Source organism: Phasianus colchicus, chromosome 4, assembly GCF_987193195.1.
Source record: "Phasianus colchicus chromosome 4, bPhaCol1.hap1.1, whole genome shotgun sequence".
NCBI lineage: Eukaryota > Metazoa > Chordata > Aves > Galliformes > Phasianidae > Phasianus > Phasianus colchicus.
Window position 1 is genome coordinate 61,222,044 of NC_143439.1, and position 23,520 is coordinate 61,245,563.

General features: G+C 37.1%; 1 protein-coding gene across 4 annotated transcripts in view; it reads left to right on the plus strand.

Annotated features, from left to right (window-relative positions):
- Nucleotides 1-20,870, plus strand: part of KIAA0232 (KIAA0232 ortholog) — a 64,902-nt gene extending 44,032 nt beyond the window's left edge. For 2 of the 4 annotated variants that reach the window (XM_031588351.2, XM_090139692.1), the window contains exons 4-9: nt 59-125; nt 1,406-1,487; nt 2,842-6,139; nt 15,492-15,573; nt 17,509-17,606; nt 18,560-20,870. In XM_031588351.2, coding sequence (XP_031444211.1) covers nt 59-125; nt 1,406-1,487; nt 2,842-6,139; nt 15,492-15,573; nt 17,509-17,606; nt 18,560-18,739 — 3,807 coding nt within the window. In that variant the 3' untranslated portion in view covers nt 18,740-20,870. The other 2 variants (XM_031588352.2, XM_090139691.1) reach the window with 2 other exon arrangements.
- The last annotated feature ends 2,650 nt before the right edge of the window (nt 20,871-23,520 follow it).

Below are 23,520 nucleotides of genomic sequence, written 5' to 3' on the forward strand. Positions count from 1 at the left end.
TTTCTGTTTTTCTGTTTTTCCTCCTTTTTTTATTTCTGTGGTGGTGTTTATTGTGCAGAGCTCTGGGATTGAAACTTTAGTGGAGGAGCTTTGCTCCAAACTGAAAGACCTTCAGAGTAAGCAAGGTAAGAAATAAACCCTCAAACTTCTCAGGGTATTTGTGTTGTATTAACTGTGCGTGTAATTTTTCATTTAGGCAACACAATTTAAAAATAAACATTAATAATTTTCATTCAAAGAATTGCATACAGTTCCAACAATTGTACACTAGTATGCTTTGTCTACCTAAGAATAAGCCATTCGTGAATAGCATTTTCCTTGGAAAAAGAACACTTCTTTTTTTTTTAGTAAATACTCCATGTTCATTGTTCTCTTTTCTTGTCAAAAGAAATGAAAATAAATCAGGCTTATATATTGATATTTGTGAGGAATAGGTTGGCCTCAAATTACTCTGTGCTAGCTCTTCTGTGAAAATCATCCAAATAAGTGTAATGGAGGTGTGGTTGAAATTCCTGGCCTTTAAGGGAGTAGTAATGGGGGCTTTGTTCTAAAGCATATGGCATGATATAGAATTGCTGTTACTCCAGTATGAATTCTTTGCACGTAAATGTTTGTTCATGCACACAGCAGCACCCTCTGACACCTTACAGTAAAATGAACAATAAAGAATAAGTATTTGTCTGCTTAAAGAATGATTTTAGCTGTTTCGATTCATTTTTCTGCTTTTAAACACTAATCACTTGTCTCTCAGTACTGAATAGAACTGTGTTGTGACTCTTCCTTGCTGAGCCAAAATGGTGCTGACCATTTATTCAGAAAAAAAAAGTAACATTTGTATGCATTTCACAGCTTCTTTTGTCTTTTTTTTTTTTTTAATTTACACATTTTAATATAAAGAATTAAAAATCAGAGTTGTTTTTTGCTTAGGAAGTATGCCTTTATATGCTCCCAAAACACAGCAACTACTGCAAGGATGCTTCCTTTTGGTGACATGCAATTGTTCATAAAAATATTCAGTTAAATTGTTGGGTTTTGGTTTGCTTGTTTTTTGTATGTAGTAATGTATGATTAGGATAGGATTTGAATACGAAATAACTAAAATCTCAATAGGAAATGTCCTAATGGGGGCATTGCTAACCACAAAATGGCCTGCAGCTGCTAGCAGTTTGGTGAAATTTGCCAGGCCAGCAAGACAATCGTGGAAATCTTGAATCTTTGGTAATAACTTGTGTCTTCTGTATGCCTAATGCTCAGACTATAAATTGCTCTGTTACTTTACAGTATTCTATGAAAACGTACTGCTATTATAGATGTATGTCCTGGTGCTTTTTGTTTAGTACTGATATAAAATGTATTGGCTTTTTGAACTTTTCTGTTAAGCATTTGGAATTTTCTTCCAAAACAGAGGAGAAGATTCACAAAAAGTTAGAAGGCTCATTGTCTCCTGAGGCTGATTTATCTCCCACAGCAAAGGATCAAGTAGAAATGTATGCATTTATTATTATTATTAACTTAATCATATTTTATTAATCTATCTTATAACAGCTCTCTTCTCCTTCTATATTCGAATTTTAAAACAATGAAGTTAATTTAGTGGTAAATCTGAAGTTTTGTGGATATGATGCAGTCTTTGTTTTTTTCCTGCCATCTTCTTTTGTTCATCTTATATATTTAAGTATAAGCAAGTCCTGATTATTTTTTTTTCCTTCTTCTTTTGACTATAAGCTGAACTCAGACCAATACTGTATTTTAGTCTCCTTGAAACCAAGTCAGCTAGAAGAATTAAAAGCCCTTAAAAAGCATGGATTGACAAACTGCAAGAAGAGAATGAATTTTCCATGTTCTGAACTTCTGTTGCAGAAATTTATAATCCTTAATCTCTTCATAACCAAAGTGACCTAATGGATACCAAGTACCTCAGTCTGGTGTTACTGAAGTATCCAGGAGCTTTGCGGTTGACTTTTCTTGGAGATACTGCTTTCTCCATCTTCTTAGCCACTGCTTGCAACAGTCTAGTGGGAGTATTGCTAAATGAACAATACTTCTTCAGGAAGCTGATTCTGTTAATTCACATTTAACTTAACTGATTTACTGACTTTTGAATGTTTTTGACAAGGTTTTCATTGGAAAATCTGCATGAATTTATTTATTGTCAAACATAGGCTGCTTCAATCTTGTCCTTGTTGGACAGAGCTGTTACATGTGTTATACTACTGTAAGGCAATACCACCTTCTTTTTTTTTTTTGGCGTTGCTAAGACTTTTTTTTTTTTAGAAGTTGGGACATGTTGGTTTCCTTTGCAAACCCATGTTGATGTTTGATTTTTTTTTTTTTGCAACATTTTTTATAAGTGGAGGAACAAACTATGTAGAAGCTAACGTTCCATGTTTTACAATGTAGAGTTAAGAGCGGACAACTGAAATTCAGAACTGAATTGACTGAAAATGAGGATTTCCTCATTTATGTTTTTAAGTTGCACACTTTTAAGATAGCTATTAAATAGCTTCAGTATCTAATAAATTTGGGATCAGGCCTTCACTATTTTAAGCAATCACAATTTCCATCTACAGTGAAGTTCAGTACTTTCTAAAAATGGGAGCTTTACTTTGTAGTATCTTTTAAAACATGCATGAGTGTATAAATATAAGCTTATCTTAATCTCCCCCTTGTTATCATTCAGATAAACAGGGCAGTGAATGGTGTGTGTATAAATAGCACAAACTAGGCTTTTTTTGACAAATAGATAGGCAGTGTTTTGATGTGTTTTTAGTAATGCTTTCTAATTTTAATGCCTGTCTGAAGTTCTAAGATACAAATGTCACCTTTTTATATTACTTTTAGGTACTATGAAGCATTTCCTCCTCTTTCTGAAAAGCCAGTTTGCCTGCAGGAAATTATGACTGTATGGAATAAATCCAAAGTATGCTCTTACTCTAGCTCCTCATCTTCATCCACTGCTCCACCAACTAGCACAGATACATCTTCTCCAAAGGACTGCAATAGTGAAAGTGAAGTAACTAAAGACAGAAGTAATAAAGTACCTGCCGCTGTACACGAAAGAACCCAGCAGAAGAAAAGTAAAAATGAGAAAGAAAACAAGTTTAGTAACAACGCTGTTGAAGATAAGCCTGTTTTGTATAAAAAACAAGTCCGACATAAGTCTGAGGGAAAGATGCGTCCTCGCTCCTGGTCATCTGGATCCAGTGAGGCTGGCTCAAGTTCTAGTGGTAATCAAGGTGAATACAAGGCATCAGTGAAATGCATTAAAGTAAGACACAAAACAAGAGAGGTGCGAAATAAAAAAGGGCGTAATGGGCAAAGCAGGCTTGCAGTGAAATCTGGTGAAAAGGCCGATAGAAAAGTCCACAGTGGAAGCAGTAGCAGCAGCAGCAGCGGGTCCATCAAACAGCTGAGCAAAAGAGGTAAAAGGCCATTAAAAGAAATTGGAAGAAAAGAAGCTGGCGGTAATGATGGAAAAGATTTGTACATAGACAGCAGAAATGAAAAGGAATATAAAGAAGAACCCTTGTGGTATACTGAGCCTATTACGGAGTACTTCGTTCCTCTTAGCAGAAAAAGCAAGCTGGAGACTACGTACCGCAACAGAGAAGATATATGTGGCATAACATCAGAGGCTGTAGAAGAGTTGTCTGAATCAGTGCATGGTCTTTGTATTAGCAACAATAATGTTCATAAAACATACCTCGCAGCAGGTACTTTCATCGATGGTCACTTTGTAGAAATGCCTGCAGTTCTAAATGAGGATATTGACCTCGCTGGGACCTCAGTTTGTTCTCAACCAGAGGACGACAAATATTTAGATGATGTTCATCTGTCAGAACTAACACACTTCTATGAAGTGGATATTGATCAATCCATGTTGGATCCTGGTGCCTCAGATACGATGCAAGGGGAGAGTCGGATTTTAAATATGATTCGACAGAAGAGTAAAGAAAAAAATGATTTTGAGGCAGAATGTTGCATAGTGTTAGATGGAATGGAGTTGCAAGGGGAAAGTGCAATATGGACAGATTCAACCAGCTCTGTTGGTGCTGAAGGGTGGTTCTTGCAAGACCTTAGTAATTTAGCTCAATTTTGGGAGTGCTGTTCATCTTCTAGTTCTGGCGATGCAGATGGAGAAAGTTTTGGAGGAGATTCTCCTATCAGATTCTCCCCCATCTTAGACAGCACAATGCTTAATTCACATATGCTTGCTGGCAATCAAGAGCTCTTTTCAGATATTAATGAAGGGTCTGGTATAAACTCTTGTTTTTCAGTGTTTGAAGTGCAATGCAGTAACTCTGTTTTACCGTTTTCTTTTGAAACACTCAACTTGGGAAATGAAAATGCAGATTCTAGTAGCACTGCTAATATTCTTGGGAAAACACAGTCTAGGTTGCTAATATGGACCAAAAATAGTGCCTTCGATGAAAATGAACACTGTTCCAATCTTTCAACAAGAACTTGTAGTCCATGGTCACACTCAGAAGAAACACGTTCAGACAATGAGACTTTAAATATTCCATATGAAGAATCCACGCAATTTAATGCAGAAGATATTAATTATGTAGTTCCTAGAGTGTCTTCAGGTTATGTAGATGAAGAAATTCTAGACTTTTTGCCAGAAGAAACCTGCCAGCAACAAGCTAGAACTTTAGGAGAAATGCCCGCTTTGATTTTCAAAAAAAAATCTAAGCTAGAATCTGTCTGTGGTATTCAGCTAGAACAAAAAGCAGAAAGTAAAGACTTTGAAACTACACAGGGGTGTAGTGCAAGCAGTCCACATGGAGATGGCTACAGCTCAGGGGTTATTAAAGATATTTGGACAAATATGACAGACAGAAATTCTGCAGCAATGTTAGAAATAGAAGGAATAGAAGATGAATTGTTTTCAGCTGATGTAAATAACTATTGCTGCTGTTTGGATACAGAAGCAAAAGTTGAAACCCTCCAGGAGCCCAATAAAGCAGTGCAGAGATCAGAGTATCACCTTTGGGAAGGTCAAAAAGAGAATTTAGAGAAGAGAGCGTTTGTTTCAAATGATTTATCAAAAGTAGATGGTGGTGACTATACTACACCGTCAAAACCTTGGGATGTTAACCAAGATAAAGAAAACTCATTTATACTTGGTGGTGTCTATGGGGAGCTGAAAACATTTAACAGTGATGGAGAATGGGCAGTGGTGCCACCTAGTCACTCAAAAGGGAGCTTATTGCAATGTGCAGCTTCTGATGTAGTGACAATTGCTGGTACAGATGTTTTTATGACTCCAGGTAATAGCTTTGCCCCTGGTCATAGGCAGTTATGGAGGCCATTTGTGTCATTTGAACAGAGCGATCAATCAAAGAGTGGAGATAATGGATTAAATAAGGGTTTTTCTTTTATCTTCCATGAAGACTTACTGGGAGCTTGTGGTAACTTTCAAGTTGAAGAACCAGGGCTTGAATACTCATTCTCTTCCTTTGACCTGAACAATCCATTTTCTCAAGTTCTTCATGTAGAGTGCTCATTTGAGCCAGAAGGAATTGCATCTTTCAGCCCTAGCTTTAAACCTAAGTCAATTCTGTGCTCTGATTCAGACAGTGAGGTTTTACATCCCAGGATATGTGGTGTTGATCGAACACAATACAGGGCTATAAGGATTTCTCCAAGGACTCACTTTCGCCCAATTTCTGCATCTGAACTTTCTCCAGGTGGTGGAAGTGAGTCAGAATTTGAGTCAGAAAAAGATGAGGGAAGTATTGCTGTCCCTTCTCAAGTAGATGTGTTTGAGGATCCACAAGCAGATCTCAAACCTCTGGAAGAAGATGCAGAAAAAGAAGGGCATTATTATGGAAAATCAGAGCTCGAATCTGGAAAATTTCTTCCCAGATTAAAAAAGTCTGGAATGGAGAAGAGTGCACAAACATCACTGGATTCCCAAGAAGAGTCTGCTGGGATGTTACCAGTAGGAAACCAAGATCCATGTTTAGAATGCAGTATGAAAGAATCCCTAGATGGGAGGGTAATGGAGAGCTCTAAAGTAAACTGCAGAATAGTGGAGCCGCGAGAGGAGACTAGCAGGTTTTGCAGTTGTAAAGCAGGATGCCATTTCCCCACTTATGAAGATAATCCTGTTTCTTCAGGAGAGCTTGAAGAGGTACGTGGACGTGTAAAATTATGGAATTTGCAGCTAACAGCTGGTAACCAGCAATTTGTCATGTGACAGTTCCATTTAAATGATTGTCGTTGTATAGCTCTCTAGAAAAATATATCCTATAGAAACACAAGAGGTTCTGCCTGAACATCAGGAAACTGTTTTTTGTTTGTTTTTTACTGTGAGGGTAGCATAGCACTGGCATAGGTTGCCATAAAAGGTTGTGGAGTCTCCTCCCTTAGAGATACTTGGAAGCTATCTGGACACAGTCCTGGTCAATCTCCTCTTGATGACCCTGCTCAAGCAAGGAGGTTGGACATGATGACTTCCAGAGGTCCTTTTGAACCTTAATCATTATATGGTTCTGTGAAATATTAACCATTTTCAGGCATTAGTGTCATCTTGCATAGCTTTGGAAATACGTGCATGTGTACACTTTAGAATCTGTTTACATTAAGCTTTTAGTTTATGATTTACATATAACATGTTAAAGCGTGCATGAACTTTGAATAGTGAAATATTACTGGTTTTGATTCATGCCTATTTTAAAATACGAAGAGGAAAATCTGAAGTCAGTCTTCTCAATATGAATGTCAGTATGAGTTCTACTATTTCCAAGGAGAAGACTGTGGAGCTGAACTATCGCATGTCAGCTTAGGCACAGAAATGTTTCTGGAAAAGGGGTAATTGCCTGGAAGATAAAGTGTTCTCTTGTCAGTGTTAGACATAAAATGAAGTAAACATGGATGCAAAATGTACGTTGCTACCGCAGCACTGTAAGTAAGCCTCAGTATGAGCAAAGCTCAGAGTTTTCACGCAGTTAATTGTAGTCATAGGTTAAGTAAAGATTTAAAGCAAAATACCCTTCCAGCCATATGTAGCCAAGCTTTTCTTGCTGTTAGCTCCTTCTGGTCTTGAAGGAAAAAAATCCTTGATCTGCAGTATTTGACCCAGAGAAATTGTGTGGATACTTACAAGGTGAATCTTAGGTGGTCTTTTCCTCTTCAGTCTCTTCCTCTGCGTACCTGGCAGTTGTAGTATCTCCTTTAGGAAGGAATCCTTTGCTTTTAACTGAACAATTGCAATCAGCTTGTGTTGTGCTGATTGTATACTCTTTAGTTACTGGTTTGAGATGCTAAATCATATATGGGGAGGCTAACCATTTTCTTGCTAAAACTGAAGCAAACTTTTGTGTTGGATGAAAAAGTTCCTTTTTTTTCTTCCTCATTTATTGCTCCTCTCATTCCCCTGTGAATTAATTACTATTGCTGCTTCTGTTCCCTTCAGTAAGTTGTTTCTGCTGCTTGTGCAACAGAATCAAGTAATTGTGGCTTCCTGCTTCTCCAGAGTCTGGGGATTTTCTGTTTGTGCCAGGCCTTGTGATTAAAGTCACCAATAAAATGAATAAACCAAGGCTGTATGTCAGAAGAGATTCTGGAAATTACCTTTAACCAGGCATAACAGAGTCTGTCTAGCTTTATCATAGGGTAGAACGTAATAAATGAATAAATGGTGATAGCAGAAGAGAGAATTTCCTTCCGGCCTCTTTACACATCTCCTTTCTTGAAGTTTAGTGCTCCATGAGGATGATTTGCTCTTTTCAATGACTTAGCCATACAAGAAAATAGTATGTGCCTGGTATAAATGTATAGTGGTTTTCAAAGTTTATGATAGCTACAAGCCTTGAAAAAAGCACTGGGTTACCAATTACTGCTCAGAAATTTCTAATATTCTATTTTCCTTATATTCTCTGCCACACGAGTAAAACTAACTGCTTCCCATTCTCAGGTCATGTACTTTTGGTAGTCTAGACTCCAATTTGGTTTGAAATTAAGCTCTTCCTAGGGGACTTAAGGAGCCTGATTACAACTTAAACTCAGAAAGACTGGGTCAGCTAGCCTTCCTATGTATAGTGTGTCTCAAGAGAATGTACATGCACTCTGGGCTTGTGTAAGAGCAGTTAATGCATATCTGATGGTAATTGGCTTTTTAACTTGAGCGCACATTTAAATTTATTGAAGTTAAGTCTATACTAAAAGTTTTCAAGCAGTGAGACAACAGATTCTAACGTATTGGTTATGCAGCAAGTTTTAGTAAAGATGATGATTATTTTGTGTGCAAGGTGCAAGTGTCATACAGTTAGTTTGAATTTGTTTCTTGGTAGGAGTAGTAGTATTTTCATCAGTGTTAAAATCAATATTAAAAATGTATAACTAAAATCATTTAGGAGAGACATTCCTTCTTGACACACCACACATATGCAGGGGAGTGTATGATTAGCAGCAGTCAGTATTTCTAAAGGATTTTTAAAATAAGACTTTATTGACTTATGATAAAATTCAAACGTGTTGTTTAACTCATTGTTATCTAACAATGTTTGAGTTATGTTCTGAGATATGAGTATCTCCCGTGTTTTGCCTAAGTAATGAACTTGAAAATATTAATGTAGATCATGATGTAATGGTGGATGAATTGGTTTTGCATCACATAAACCTGTATTACGTACATGTGCAAACACATGTCTTTCAGTACCTCCTATTTACAAGAATGTGAAAGAGTTTGGCTGAGTTTCCTCCCTCTTACCTTATTTAGCATTCCATTCAGGATTATAGCATGTTTTACAGCAGGAATGTGCCAATAGCTCACACAGAAGTTCTTTAAAATTGAATTATATACCTAGTCTTAAGATTTAATTTAAAAAAAAAAATAATAAAGACACTGAGGTACATTCCATGATCTTCCAAGTAAATGCTCTTACCATTTAGCTGTGGAGTTATGGGTAAGTATGCCCTGTTAATGGTGCCTGACTTTAATAACACTGGAACTTGTATCAATACATGTTACATGGGCTCTGATTTAGTAGGTGAGCCCTAAGAATGCTTATCGTCCTCATTATGAACTTGTGGGTTCTGTTGGGATTGTTACTATACTTCTGAGGTCTGAATGTGCTAACAAGTACCCATGGGGTGATGGAATTTGATTAGCAAAATCACGTCAGTGCTCATGGATCTCGTGACTTAATTGGCCTCTGAGATGTGCTGAGGTACTTTTTGATTGGAGTAATGGGATATTGGTATTTGACTTCCTTAGGAAAGACTGGCAAAAGAGAAAAAAGGAGGGGTGACTTACATTGGTTCTGAGCTTAATGGTGTATGGATAACTTGCAGTAAGCCCCAAGGTAGTTGTAAGAGAGAGACAAAATAGAGAGGGTCTGTTTTATGCCTTAAAACCAGAAGAATTAAGTGGGAAAAAAAAATCCATTCAAGAACACACTGTCATCCATGTACAAAGCAAGGTATTTTGTTTTAAAAGGATTAGTCATTGTGAGGCTATCTGAGAAAGGGTTGGTCCTGGTAGTTCTTGATATGTGCTAATTGGGGAAGATGATGAGGACTCTAAGCTCTAACTTTCTAATTAATAAGACATAATTTTTTGAGATTTTGAAGGATGAAATTGTCTTGTAGTAGAGGGAAAAAGTGGAGCTGAAAATGTCTGTATAAAAGTTTTGAAGTAAAAAAGAAGGTAGAAAGCCAGTAGGGTAAAGACTTGATCTACCTGAAAGTTCTACGGGTAAATCAGAAACAGAAAAAGTAACCGAAGAGGGATTTTTCTGAGAGGCACCATATACAAGTCTGGGAAACTATGAGAAAGTAATGTCAGAGAGGTCTTGTTTAATGCATTTTGTGTCATTGATGGTTTGAATTCTTGGTGAATTTACTAAGGGAAGGAAAAACAAATAAATTACATGGTTTCAGCTTGTCCTAGCCTGAATACTAAGGGGAGAAACAGCTAATTTGAAGATAGTCTAGAAGAATACTTACTTGAGAACACACAGAAGGCAGAAAATACATGAAAGTCAAGCACGTTTCCATCTTTTAAAGGCTTTCTGTTGCACTGAAGGTATTTCCATCTGGCAAGGGAGATTGTTAATTTTGTGGTTGGGGGCGTAGAAAATTATGCTTCTGAAAATCTCTGATGATATCAAACTAGAAGGGTCTGCACATACACCAGAAGGCAGGATTGGAATCAAAAGCTTGTTGAATCAGAGAAATAAAATGCAATCCAGCACCAACAAATACAAACTTCTGAAGAAAAAATAATCTTCTTCATGAGCACTATGTGAGGAGGGACAGACAAGGAAATTTTAGTAAACAGAAAAGCACCTTCAAGTCGATAAAAGCTGAGCATAAATTGGCAATGCCACACTTTGCGGAAGACAGCAACATTTTATCTGTAAGTAGGAGTGTCTTTATGTAGGAGGGGAAGTAATTCCTTCTCTGCATCTGAAACTGCCAAGCTGGAGCACTGTGCCCAGTGTTGGTCATCTTTCTTGAAAGAAGGTAACCTGAAAAGTGCAGCACAAAGATCACCATTTCGGAGAATAGAGTGGTGGAACTGAGGAGGTTTCATCTAAAAAAAAAAAAGAGAAACTTGAAGGAGAATGCAGTGACAGAAGATAAGGAAAGAGTTGTGTTTGTTCCGCAAACTCTGCTGTACACAAAGGAAGTGGATGTGATAGCCTTAAGCAAGGGGGAGATTGCAGGGAAAAGAATTCTAACAAGTAAATGAACTTTCTCTAAGGCTTAATTACTCTAGGGAAGCAATAGAAATACTGTCTTGAAGAGTCTTGGAGTCTAGGCAAATATCTGTTAAGAGCAGTGCATTGTAGTTGATTCTGGCACTGCAAAACTAGAGATGATTGACCTCGTGAGTTCCCTTACAGGTGTGTTTTCAGTGATGCTCCAAAATGAGAAGACTGACAGACTTTAAGAATATACAGCTTAGAGTTGGCTTCCTTTGTGACTACTACAGCCAGATGTATGTTCCCAGAGTAGCTGATGAAATACAATTTGAATCTCATCTTTTGGAATGGGACTCGATAGGTTCATTGCTGCTGTGACTTCTAAATTATTTGTGTTTGTCAGCTCACTTGTTGGTATGTATATATATACATATATATTTATGTATATGAAAATGCCCTGTGTTTGAGACATTTTGTGAGTTTGGACGTCATGGCTTGCAAATCTTTATTGCCCCAGAGATCTTGAAGAGAGAGGCAGAGAATTGAATAAATTGAACTTGAGAGTCATGTTTTTGCACTGATAAATTAAAAAAAAAAAAAGTTTATAGAAAGTAGATGAATAAAACTGCTGGAAAGAATGCAAAAATAATGCTCAAAGGCATGCAGTGTTTGTGTTGATTTTTGTAACAGCAGGTTAAATTATATCTGTGTAATTTTCCATTTGTATTTATGAAAAAAATGCAGTCAAAGAAGTCTTAGCTACCTGTATTTTTCCTTTTACAGTGGTCTTACAGTGGCCTATTAAAAAGAATTTCATATAATTGGCAGTAATGTTTCTGTACTTGGGTAAAACATTTTATTTACGTGAAGCTGAACACTGTTAGATTTGTGGTTAGAATCACTGTTCTATTAACTTCAATTACAACCTTTAACCAGAAATACGGAAATAATTAACAAAACTAAATATTCACAGTGCTTGGAAAGGTCAAAGATTTGACAGACAAAAACCAAGTGTGTTCCATCTCATCTTGGTCTCAGTCTTACTGTTGATCTGGAAAGCTGTTACATATGCTGTTTCTCACATCTGTAAATAGAAGAGATGAAGAAAGCAACTTCATGTACAGAGTCGGCACTGTAGGAGAAAAATATCTGTTGAGGTAAAGGAGAGAATTTTGACAGTTGTTATGGTTGCATAAAACAAAGATAGAAGGGACTGAAAATGTTTCTTGCATGTATAAGGGAACAAAAAGGATGGGGGCAAAGAAGGAGGCAATGTGATGGACAAAGTGATTAGCAAAGCTTTCTCTTTTAAAAAGCTCTGAGCTTTGAAGTACTATTGAAGAGTAAGACAAGACAGTTTGCCTTTGAAACAAAGACTTGTTCTAGATGGCTCTTTAAACTGTAAACCCCAGCTCTGAGATGTTGTTTTTTTGTTGTTTTTTTTCTGGGGGAGGGGGGGGGGGAATCCAAAACAACTGTTTTTGACTTAGTGGTTGTTTTTTAAATTGTCAACATGAACTTCCCTTTTATAACTTCTATATGCATAAGAGGGAGGAAGAAACCTATGCCACATTCCCCAGAGTCTCTCCTGCATTTTGTTCCTTGGCTTTTCCATCTGCCTCATGTATCATTTGTGTAACCAAACCTTGTATTGCAGATGTGACAGAAGCAGGTTTATTGCTGGACGATCATTAATTACTCTCCATGGCAGTTTTGCAAGGAGAGCAGCCATACAGTGAAGCTGTGTAGAACAGTAATCTTCCTTAGCTGCCTTATTTCAAATAGATATGTGGATGGGAGAGGTGAGGAAAACCTCGTTTGCTGTAGGAAATGGCATTGATGGGGCAGGAAACGGTCTTTTTACCATTTTCTATTTGGCTCACTTGTACCCTTAGCAAAACACTAGATTGCACTTGCATCGTGATACTAGCTCTACAAGGTGGCCATTATCTATTTACATTCACAAAATCTTCCGTGTTTGCTGCATCAGTTGAACTGCAGAGTTGTTTCACTGTAATTACATCTTTGAAACAGCATGAGAATTTTTAGAAGGAAAAAAAGAATGTTTTTATTTCTATAGAAAATATTTGTACTGATGTTCCAGAAACCAGAGGTTTCATTTGAAATTTTAGATGAAAGACTTACATGGATAGCCCTGCTGCTGGGTGAACTTCTGAGGAAGTTTTATTTGAGATAGACTTAAAATGATGTTGGAAGGAGCAGGTTGCTGATGAAGGGTATATAAATGCTAGTTAAAATTTTGGAGCTGTTTTATTCTTCTTTCACACTATTATGCAAACAATAGCAAACATTAACAGGATTTTATTCCGCTGTTGTATGGAGAAATGAGTGAGGGACAGAAACAGAAACGCAGAAAATAACTGAAGTTTTAGTTTTTATATGTAACTGCAATTCTGACCCTAATTACTGCAAATTAGTAGAAAATTGTGATTGACTTGGCTAGGAGCTGGGGACGGGTGAGCCTTGCATAACTGTAATGTTGTAGTCATTCTGTGGATTCTGAAGTCCTCAAGTGATTTTACATATCTTTTGCCAGAGACTCTAAGGAAAGCCTCAGTTTTCTAGCTGTAAAATGCAAGAAAGGAAACCGTCAGTCTTCTCCCAGACCTGCAGCAAAGCTGGGAGTGAAGCAGTCATTGCACATGGTTTTGCCTTGTTAGCTTTGAGCTCTGTTTAAGATAAAAGTAAAATAATATGAACGATTTGAGAGAGGAAATCTGCCCCTTGCAATGTCTAATGCTAGTACAGTTCGAGAATAACAGCTATTCAGATGAATGACTGGAAAATTTAAAACAAGTTTTCATAAAACACTGGAAGAGTGTGTACAAGAAAGGAGAGGTATAGCTGAAAATACAGTTTTAAAAGAAAGAATGCTAAATTGGTTTTTCATGTTTACTGACAAACTGCAATTGTATTAAACATCTAAACAACTAAAGGAAGAAATGGTTTTCTTCAGTGAATGTATAGACAACAGCTCCTGCCCTCATCCTCTGCTGAAGACAAACCCTGGCTGGATTTAGTATTGGTAGCAGATCTTTCTACAAATATCCCTTAGTTTTAGACATCAGACCTTAAAGCTGGTTTAGCAGTAAGTCATTCCATGGGGATCATCGCAGGGCCAGGAGCACCAGGTCAGAGCTTAAGCTGTTGCCCTGCTGGGCTGCTTCTCTTCCCTGTTTCCTCTCACACTTGTGATACTGGGTAAGGCTGGCAGGATGAGGAGCAGAGCTGGCCAGCAGCAGTCACTGAGCTGTCTTCCTGACGCAGACGTGTCGGCTCTGATGGTGGCTCAGCCTGGGAAGCAAGGAATCCGTAGCTCATTAAACCCTCAACCATCAGCCTCAAGCTGGCTTTGTAACCTGCTGTGCTTCACCCAGCACATCACATGGAGATAGGAGTGCAGGTGTGACATCAGCAGCACGAGCAGCTCTGAAGTTAATAAACCGTAGTGCTGGTGGAGTTTAGATATCTATGCAGTCAGCAGCAGAGTGATGATTTTATTTTTGTGGTTCCATTTATTTCTACCTGTGTGTATTTCCTGTTAAATTCTGCTTCAAAAACCCTTGGGCTTTTTTGGCCTTTTTTTTTTTTTTTTTTGACTATGATTTAATTTCCTCAGAAATCCTTTTTCTAGAGTTGGAGTTTTTGCTTTTGGAGGTTTATTCTGAAAGGGGGGTGTTGTGATAGGAAAAAGCATGATTATTTCAGGATCTGTTGCAGGAGGATTTCATGAGAAAAAAGTTTCATCTGGAAGATGCTGCTATTATGGCACTCCTAAGTTGGTTTGAGAAAGACTTCCATTTTTTCAGAAATAGCAATTTGTAAGTTCAGGTTTTATGGCTTTATAATTTTGCAGTAGATTAAAGAGGAACAAAAAGTGGGGAAATATTGGTGGTAGGTAGACAGTGATCTTGGATCTCTTTTCTAACCTCAGTGATTCTGTGATTCTGTGAAAAAGAGGCTGCATAATTTCCCATGCTTAAATGTTCTCAGGGTTACAGAGGAGGGAACTGGATAGATATTCAGCATTGAAACTCATTTGTTAGCACTTCATAGAAGCTGGTAGCAATATTGCTACCATACGTATGAATTCTATCTAATATCTATAGGGGATGCTATGAGCTGGCATCTTTATAAGGGGGAATGCAGTTACCATAGTTGAAATCATAAGTCTGGGGAAGTACCTGTGTACTAAGCCTTCAGTATTTCACAAACAAAAGGCCCTGGTAAACTTCAGTTAGCACTGAAATATGTTGTGGGGGAGACTATTTATGCATTTTTAGTGAATATTTTTAGCATAAGCAAAAATAACTCCTGTAACTAATTTTTCCTCATGCTGACATTAATTCTCTTATTGCTTTTATAGTAATGGTACTGCTTATTCACCCTTCCAGAATACAGACCTTCAATTTTGCTGGTTTTTGTTTACTTTCTTCTGTTTTCTTTTACACTGAACGATTTATCATGTTGGCTAAGATTGTTTCATTTTTCATCTCTTGGATATCTGTGTGTTCTCACTGAGATTATAAAGTGTGAAGCTGGAATTTGTGGTTTTGTTCTGGGTTTGTACAGCTCCAAATCTGTTATGTAGGAGCCTCTGACTGGGTTCGTACTGGCTGTAGTAGTTCAGGTAATGGCTGTAGTTTGACAGTCCTTTCCCATTAGCGTTAGAAATTGAACAGTGTGACCTATGTGACCTAGCAAATTGACTGTCACATCACTTTCTTCCTTTTCATGTAAGTATGTTATTTATGGCATAATGAAGCGTGATTATTGTCTAAACAATTTTCTGTATTGAATACTGATCTGCAGAGAATGAGTGGCAGCCAGGAAAAGCAGTGCTGGTGGGAAAAGGCGCTCTATTCTCCCCTTTTTCCTGTGTCACAGTGTGAAGGTAAGAAACCATGCATGCTTGAACTAATTCACTGTTGCACCTGGCCTAGAATTAAGTGGTCTTTGTTGTGGATTTGAATTGTTACAGATGAGTTAGAACTACCACTTATATTTAAACAGAAAAAAAACACACAAAAAAAAAGGAAGTACATTTTTATAATAAATTATCTGAGAGAGAGCTGGGATTCCTAAGTTAGATCTGCAGTTAAACCTCAGGCATGCTTCTAACTAATTCTTAAGTGAAAGAGCTTTCAAAATAGTCTTACTATTTTGTGACTCACTTACTTCCAGAGTTTGGCTTTACATAGAATGTGTTAACCTCTGACTCTGAAAATACTTGATGACATTTTTTGAATGTTTCAGTGTGTACAACGTGTAGGCAACTAATTTTCACCGGAATGTAAAAGCATAACTGCCTTTTATAGGTTTGCATAAACAACATGCTAGTTATTTGGTGAATGTGAGGAATTTCTCTCAAGCTAGGAAGCAGAGGGATCTGCCTCCTGGCCACCCTTCACAGTGGCAGTCTGGGCCTTTTTTGGTCCCATGCTGAGCATTAAGCCCAGCCTTGGTGGCAGGCAGCTCAATGGCAAAAGCAGGTGTGCTTCTAGCTTTCTCTGTTTCCTCCCAAATATTTGTAACATCTGACAGCTGGCCAAAGGCCAGGAATTCCGTCAACAGAATCCAGAGCTTTTTTTTTTGTTGTTCTGGATTTTTCTGCATGCCAGTTTATCTTTTCTGGGGAGAAGGCTAAATAATACTAGAAGTCTAAATAATAATACTAAACTGATGGATATCTGATGCTTTTAGAAATTCAAACTTTTTATCAGAGACCTTGTTTTTTAATAGTCTGGAATTACAGTAGACAGTAATATTATTACTGAATTATTTTTAGAGTGCACCTTAAAGTACAGCCAACTAAACCATGTTTAGGTTACCTTCAGAAACTTCTTTGCTTAATGAGCTCCCAGCTGTAGAGGTGTGTTTGTGCTGTGAAAGGGTTCATGCCTACAGGGTTTGCCTCCTGGGCTTATCAGACTGGAAAAATACGTGGTATTTAGAAGGTGAATTTATTTAGTGTCCTCTTGTCAAGTCTTCTTTTCCATGGTGGTAATTGCAGATACTATCTGTCTAATAGCAAATGCAGTGACTCAGAACTGTGAATTCGTATTTTATGCAGAGTAATCCTCTAATTCCTGTGAGTGAATTGTCGTCTTATTGCTGACATCTGCTGGTGGACTCACAAATTGTCTCGGTGTTTCACTACCTTATTTCATTGGAGGAAAAGAGTGTTTAAATTAAAAAAAAAAAAAAAAAAAGTCCAGGAGCTGCTTAATACAGTGCCAGAATTGAGCTTTATACTCTACTGTTTCACGAATATGGAGTTTCCTGTATGGATAGTTATATACGCATGAACAGTGATGCATGCAATCCATATATATTTATATATACTGTTATTACATATGGAAAATTATGCTGGAAAATAGAAATTACAGCCATTATCTTTTGCAATTTTTGAGCTTCTGTCAGTATCGGACTATGCTATATTTTGTGTGGGTGTAGAAATATAAATGATCTGAAACACTGTGCAGTATCAGAATTGAGAAATGTATGGAACCATTGATAATAAAGTAGTTTTTCATCTTTGTGCTGTATTTTGTAGATGTTTTCATTAACTGAGCAGTATTATTATTAACATCAGTTTAGTTATCCAGCAAAGATTTGATGACGCCTCAGTAAGATTACGCTGAGCTATTTATGGATGTCAAACTAGAATCCTCCACGAGCACAGAGTTTAAGTGATTTTAGAGTGTGAATTTTAAAACTACCATTCAAGATGCTTTTATTTTGGCTCAATGTAAATAATGGTGTTCCTCAATTTTTCTTCTTTTTTTTTCCTTCCTTTTTCCTCTGAACACTCCCCACCCACTCTAAGAGTGTTACACAAATGCCAAGGGAGAGAATGGTGTAGGAGAATTTGCAGATGTAAAGGAAATACCCAATGACGATGAACATCTTTTAGATTTTAACATGGTAAGTTTGCCACTGGATTGGGGGATGAGCTCCTTATTTTTATAAGGGTGTGCCAGTGTGTCTTTCTGTTCTTCAGAGTTTTCAGTCTGACCTCAAATGAAGTCCCTACAAAAATCCTTGAAAACTTTTTTGCCCTTTCTGTGTTGTTTTTTTTTTTTTTTTTAAATTTCTCTTCTATATCTCAAGCATTCTCCTGAAAACTCCGCAGAGTGCAGAACACTGGACTTTGAGTAGCCAAGGAGATTTGGTTTCCCTTGGGAATACTTGGCTTCCATCTGTTTTGTGCATTAAACGTACACGCCTTTTTTCCTCAGCTTCTGATTTCACTCACCATGGGGTGGGCTAACGTGCACTATGAAGCCAGAAAGGACTAATAATTAAAGGAGTAAATAGAACGTATGCTCAGTTCTGTCCCTATTGCAAATGAAAAGCTGATGGACTGCATGCTAATTTTTGCTGTAGGGAAAATCTTCGTGTTTACATGCACTTATTGATGTCCTTTTGAAAGCACTTAAATTTAACACTGTGACATGCTTGGTGTAGCTTTACTGATTCAGCTGAAAATGTGTGGACTTTCCTCAAAATTCATCAGATTTGTGTTTTCATTATATTTAACATCTGCTATCAGCATTTGGACACAGCTTTTACAGCAATATTCTCTTAAACAACAAACACTGCAATAATGACACATAAGTTTACTTTTGATTCTCTTGCCGTTTTATGCATGTCCTAAAGGGCCCTAAAATTAATTAAAGCCCTAAGATAGAAAACCACATCTTTTCCTGCTGTTCTGTAGTTGTCAATACATCATGGACTAAGACAGGAAAGAGCAGAATTTATCCTAAATTGTGACATTTCTCCTGAATGTGTACAATGTTACATTATTTACCAGCCCAGAAAAAAAGCAAATGTTTTTATTGTTCCCCATCAACACTGTCAGTTTAAATCCATAGGTTTCTTCTGTTTATGAAGCAAGATGTGCAGATGATATAAACACTGAGGCAAAACCAAATGGCTTCAGGAAGAAGATCTACTCCAGTGATAGCTCCAGCTCTGAAGACACAGCTTCAGAAGGTGGCAGTGAATGGGCAGATCCGTGTGAGGAGGAGCTTTTTTCTCGAACTCAACTATAAAAACTGCAGAGTAGGACGGATGATTTAAAAGTAACGTGAGGTGGAAAACTATCCTTCTTGAGGGTCTGTAGCTCTAAAACAACAACTTGAGTTTCCTCTTCAGTTAATGGATTCAGATGTGTATTTATCTTTCTCTTCTTGCTTATTTTATAGATGAGGACACAGCTGTCCTGTTGAAGATTTTTTTCACCCCCAAACTGTTAAATTCTTGGCTATTTGAACTAGACTAGATTGTGTTGTTAAATCAAGAATGGATGTGCATGTGCTTGTCTTAGTAGTACCACTGCTTTTTTGCATCTTAATTGCAGTTATTTTCATTCGTAACTGTAGCCCTACCACTACTGCTATCTTCTTAGCATCGCAGTGTCTACAAGTACTTCTGCTATTCAGAGACTTTAGCTTTTGGCACATTAGGCTTTGTTCTTTAAGAACCGGGAGATAAATACTTAACACTGTAATCTATCAGTGCCTTTCTGAATGCAGGAGAAAAGCATGAATGACTTGTCCAGTCTTCATTCAGTAAATCTCATAACTTTGAAGTAGGAACAACAGGGTTGTGCTTTAGAGACTTACAGAAACTGTGTTTTCTATCCTATGATTCCCCTTCTCCCCCCTCCCCCCCTCCCACAAACCAACACTGAGGTTACCATGGTTTGTATTTTTGCTAACTGGAGTAGCCAAGGATTTTTTGTAGGTATGGAGGCAATGTGGTTTTTCTTTTTTCTTTTTTTTTTTTTTGTCCTTTTTAGCAACTTGCCAACATAGGGCAGTTTAAAAAGAAGTAACACCAAAAATAATAAACCACTGGGGTGATGTGTGGATTGTTTTGAATTTTATAACAAGTAATGAGGATGTTGTTTTGTTGCAAACGATGGCATTCTTGTAACCTGCAAAAGCATTCAAGACTGAATTTGAGCCTGAATGATTGAAACTATCGAAAATGCTCAGTGTGTTCGGTGTTTTAAATGCAAAGGGTCAGTGCTTCACTTGAGAGAAATCCTGTGGCTGCTGCAGTTAGCTGCTGTTGTGGCTGTAATTTAGTAAATCTTGTAGTTCATTTTGTGTTTCTGAGAGAATGTGTGGGGCAAGTTACGTGTGTGGTGGGCGGGGGTAGGGAAAGTGATGATTTACAACATACATGTGTGATTGCAGTAGTGACTGTTGCTTTATGTGACTTGCTTTTCAATTTTATTTTGTTAACTTAGAAAGTCAATACATTGTCAAGTTGCATCTGTACAAAACTATCAACTCCTTGTGCTTTTAACACATTATGCAAAATGTATAAGCCAGGAGGAGCAATATTTGCAAAACTAAACATTCTTAGTTTTCACCAACTTGTAGTTAAAAACCAACAACGAAGAACTAATTATACAGTAGCAGCATGTCTATAACATCAGAAAGTGCAGAAAGTCCAATATTGACTTGAAAAGCTTAACCATTAATTTTGACAGGCAATAAACCTCATGAGAACTATAGCTGTTTGAAATGTGAGCTGAACTGGCTTTGAAATATGTTCTGTGCTAGAAAGGTTTTCTGAATAACTGGGTTTTGTTGCCTTTATTAAATTGATAGCACATGAATTGAAATGTGTGGTTAAAAAACCATGCCGTACTTCTTGCAACATTTTAGTTGAGTTCCTTACCTAAAATTGGCTCGGTTTGTCCTTACCCTGGGACTTTGTTTTGGTCCTCCTATTGAGCTATGTTTTAGGGTTTGTATTTATACAACAAATCTTTTGACACTTTACAGTTTCTTTTCTTAATTTATTTGCAGACTTTGGAGAGATTTTTATATATTTTACTTTCTTCTGGAGCTTCCTTGAGAGCTTGTTTAGCACCTGCACTGAGAACTAGTTAACTGTAACATGAAAGTAAACAAGAACTTTACATGTAAATTCTTCAAATCACTACAGTGAAGAATGGAATAGAACTTCATTCAAGAACAAGAAATGACCAAATGGACATATTTCAAACACAAACTTCAGCTCAGTTAATTTTGGCTAGAGCTGCTTCTTTGGTAAGAAAGGGCTCAAAAATCACAAAGGTGTTGTTTATAGTTACGTTGTGGTATGTAATAATTCCAGCACCTTTGGGGAAAATAAAATCGTATTTTGAGCTTGGGCAATAACAAATTGTCTTTACTTGTTCATAGTTTACTGGCTAAAGCTCTAAAGCTTTCAGTGAGAAGTGAAGTGTGGTTTTTAGTTTTTCTGTATGGATAGAAACACAAACGAAACAACAAAAAGCATTTAAGGTTGGCATACGCTGAACCGCACTGTGGTATGAAGCGCATTGCATATCCATAGCACTGAAGTATCAGTTTTCCATTCCTGGGCTGAAATTTGTTTCTACTTTTTGCTTCAAGTGGTTGTATTGTTCTGATTTCACGTACACCAGAGTAACTGATTTTGTTTTCTTGTGGAGTTACTTAACACCAAATAAAAATATAAAAGGACAATTGGATGGTGTGTGTGTGTGCTCATTTTCTTTTGCTAATAGTATGTGACTTACGTAACTCACAGCAGTTAGAAATAAAACATCTTAAGAGGAGTTAGTAATGATGTTTCTAATTTGGGAGTCCTCATTGTTGTATTTCCTCGTGTTTTGTACTGAAAAAAAAAAGCATTAAAATTAACAAGCTATTGCTTGTGTTTTTAAAAACCAGAAGAAAACACAAGACAGCATGTTTAGTCCTCACTTCACTTACTTATGTGCAAAATATTGTGGTGTCAGTCAAAACATTTAATGTGCAATGTTTAGAGAACACAAGACCTCTGTTTTTATATGGTGTGAAATGTGGAATGTTTTCAACTTGTGCCCAGAGATCAGGTGGTCTGTACCTGACTTCTGCTTTTAGAAAAACTGTGACAAGAAAATGCACATAGGTATCATCTATACATACATCTTGCCTTGCTGGGAAATATGAAGAACAAAGGGAACTCCATAGGTCTGTGAATCCTGTTTCCCTACTGCAACAGCTTACGTGCAGAAGGACTTTTAGATTTATTTATAGTTTAAAGAAAAGGGAAAAAAAAGAATAACTAGATTGACAAGATTTTGTGTTCTGTAGGCAGTTTTTTCTTTATTTCATGTCAATAGCTTACGCTTAAGAGAAGTACAGCTTGGAGTTGTTGAAGCCTGTCATCCAAAGAGTAATTTGCTGTATAATTCAATTGTGTTACAGTGGGCTACCCTGATCCCTTCCAAGTACAGGACAGAAAATGTTACTGAATGTTTCCTTCATTGGTATTGCATGTTTCTTTTTTCTCCTACTGTTAATCAGGAGGATTGTACTCTTTTTCTCTTAAATATTTTTTCATTTTGTAACTTCTCATTTTCATGCTGACTTTTGGCTTTTAATTCCATTAATTTGGAGGTGGATTTGAGTCCATGTTCTGTTAATTCTGGAACCCTCGTTTGTTTGACAGCAGTCCTGTTCAAGAAGACACAGGTCTCTTTCATGCTTTTTTAATACTTTCCTCCATTTTTTCCTATATTTGAAACAAATATTAAGTCCTTTGAAGCATTACAAATCAATAGGGAGATATTAATTTGATCTTTTGTCTGGCCAAATTGAATATTACCTGTTTTCATTCATCATTGCCATTTCTGGACATCTAATTTTTAATTCAGTACTCCCTTGCTTTTTTCCTAGCCATGTCCAATAGAAAGTTACTGCATGCTGGGTTCATTCCCTTTTGTACTGCAGAACTAATGTGTTTGCTTTAGAAATACAATTTAAATTGTGCTGAGATATCAACAAGAGAAGCAGTATTTTTTGTTATGTGTATTCTTACTCCTCCACACCTTTTTATTTCATAAGCGGCTTGTAGACAGCGATAAAAAAATAGCCCAGTTGCATGCATTTAGTGACAGTAATATCAATTCAAATGTGCTGGAAAGTCTCATAGAATCTTCTCCTACCTTTCCCTCCATGCAGCAAAGCTTTCAACGTAGAAGTCTATTTTTACCTAGTGGTTAACAGCAATGGTAGTTAGAGACCTGGTTTCACTTCCCTCATCTTTTTTTTAACATTTGTTAGCGTTAAGATTCTATAGAAGGAAACATTTTGGGGGCCAATGAAATGGCAGTTTCTCTAGCTGTTCCTGATTCACCTTAAACCTACTGAAATTGTTTAGTAGATGCAGTAGGAAAGGTAGTATAGGTAGTGGCTGGGCTGGAAGTGGACTGCTATCCATCACAAATTTGTACAAGACAGACAAATATATAGTTTTGCAAGAACAAAATTAATTTACAATTACTTTGAAGTAGAAGGGATAATTATTCTCTTATTTTGTCAAAACCATCACTTTGTCAGATAATACTGTAACAAGACAATTTGATAAAAAAAAAAATATAAGTCAGTAGTAGAAAGCTGAATTTAATCACTGTTCCATTTTCCTGTGCCACAAAGCAGGCATTATTCATACATACGAGTAATTCTGTAAAGCAAGGAGGAAAAGATCAATATCTTTTCTCTGTTCTGACACTTCAAGACTGAGCTTCTTTGTCCCTCAGCACCATGAATTCTAACATTCCATGGATTCTAACAGATCTGTCATTTGCTTATATTCAGCATACACATACTCTTGCTTACATGGGCTAACACAACTTTCAATGTCAGTGATGGGAAATCCAGGCAGGAGCTGATCAGCCAATATACAGTGATGTCTGACTGTGGGATATTCACAGCATGTAAACCATTTGTTAACTGGACAAAAAAATACTACGTAGAAATTTCTACTGGTTTCTGACAGAGAACTGCTAAACTTCAATAGGGAA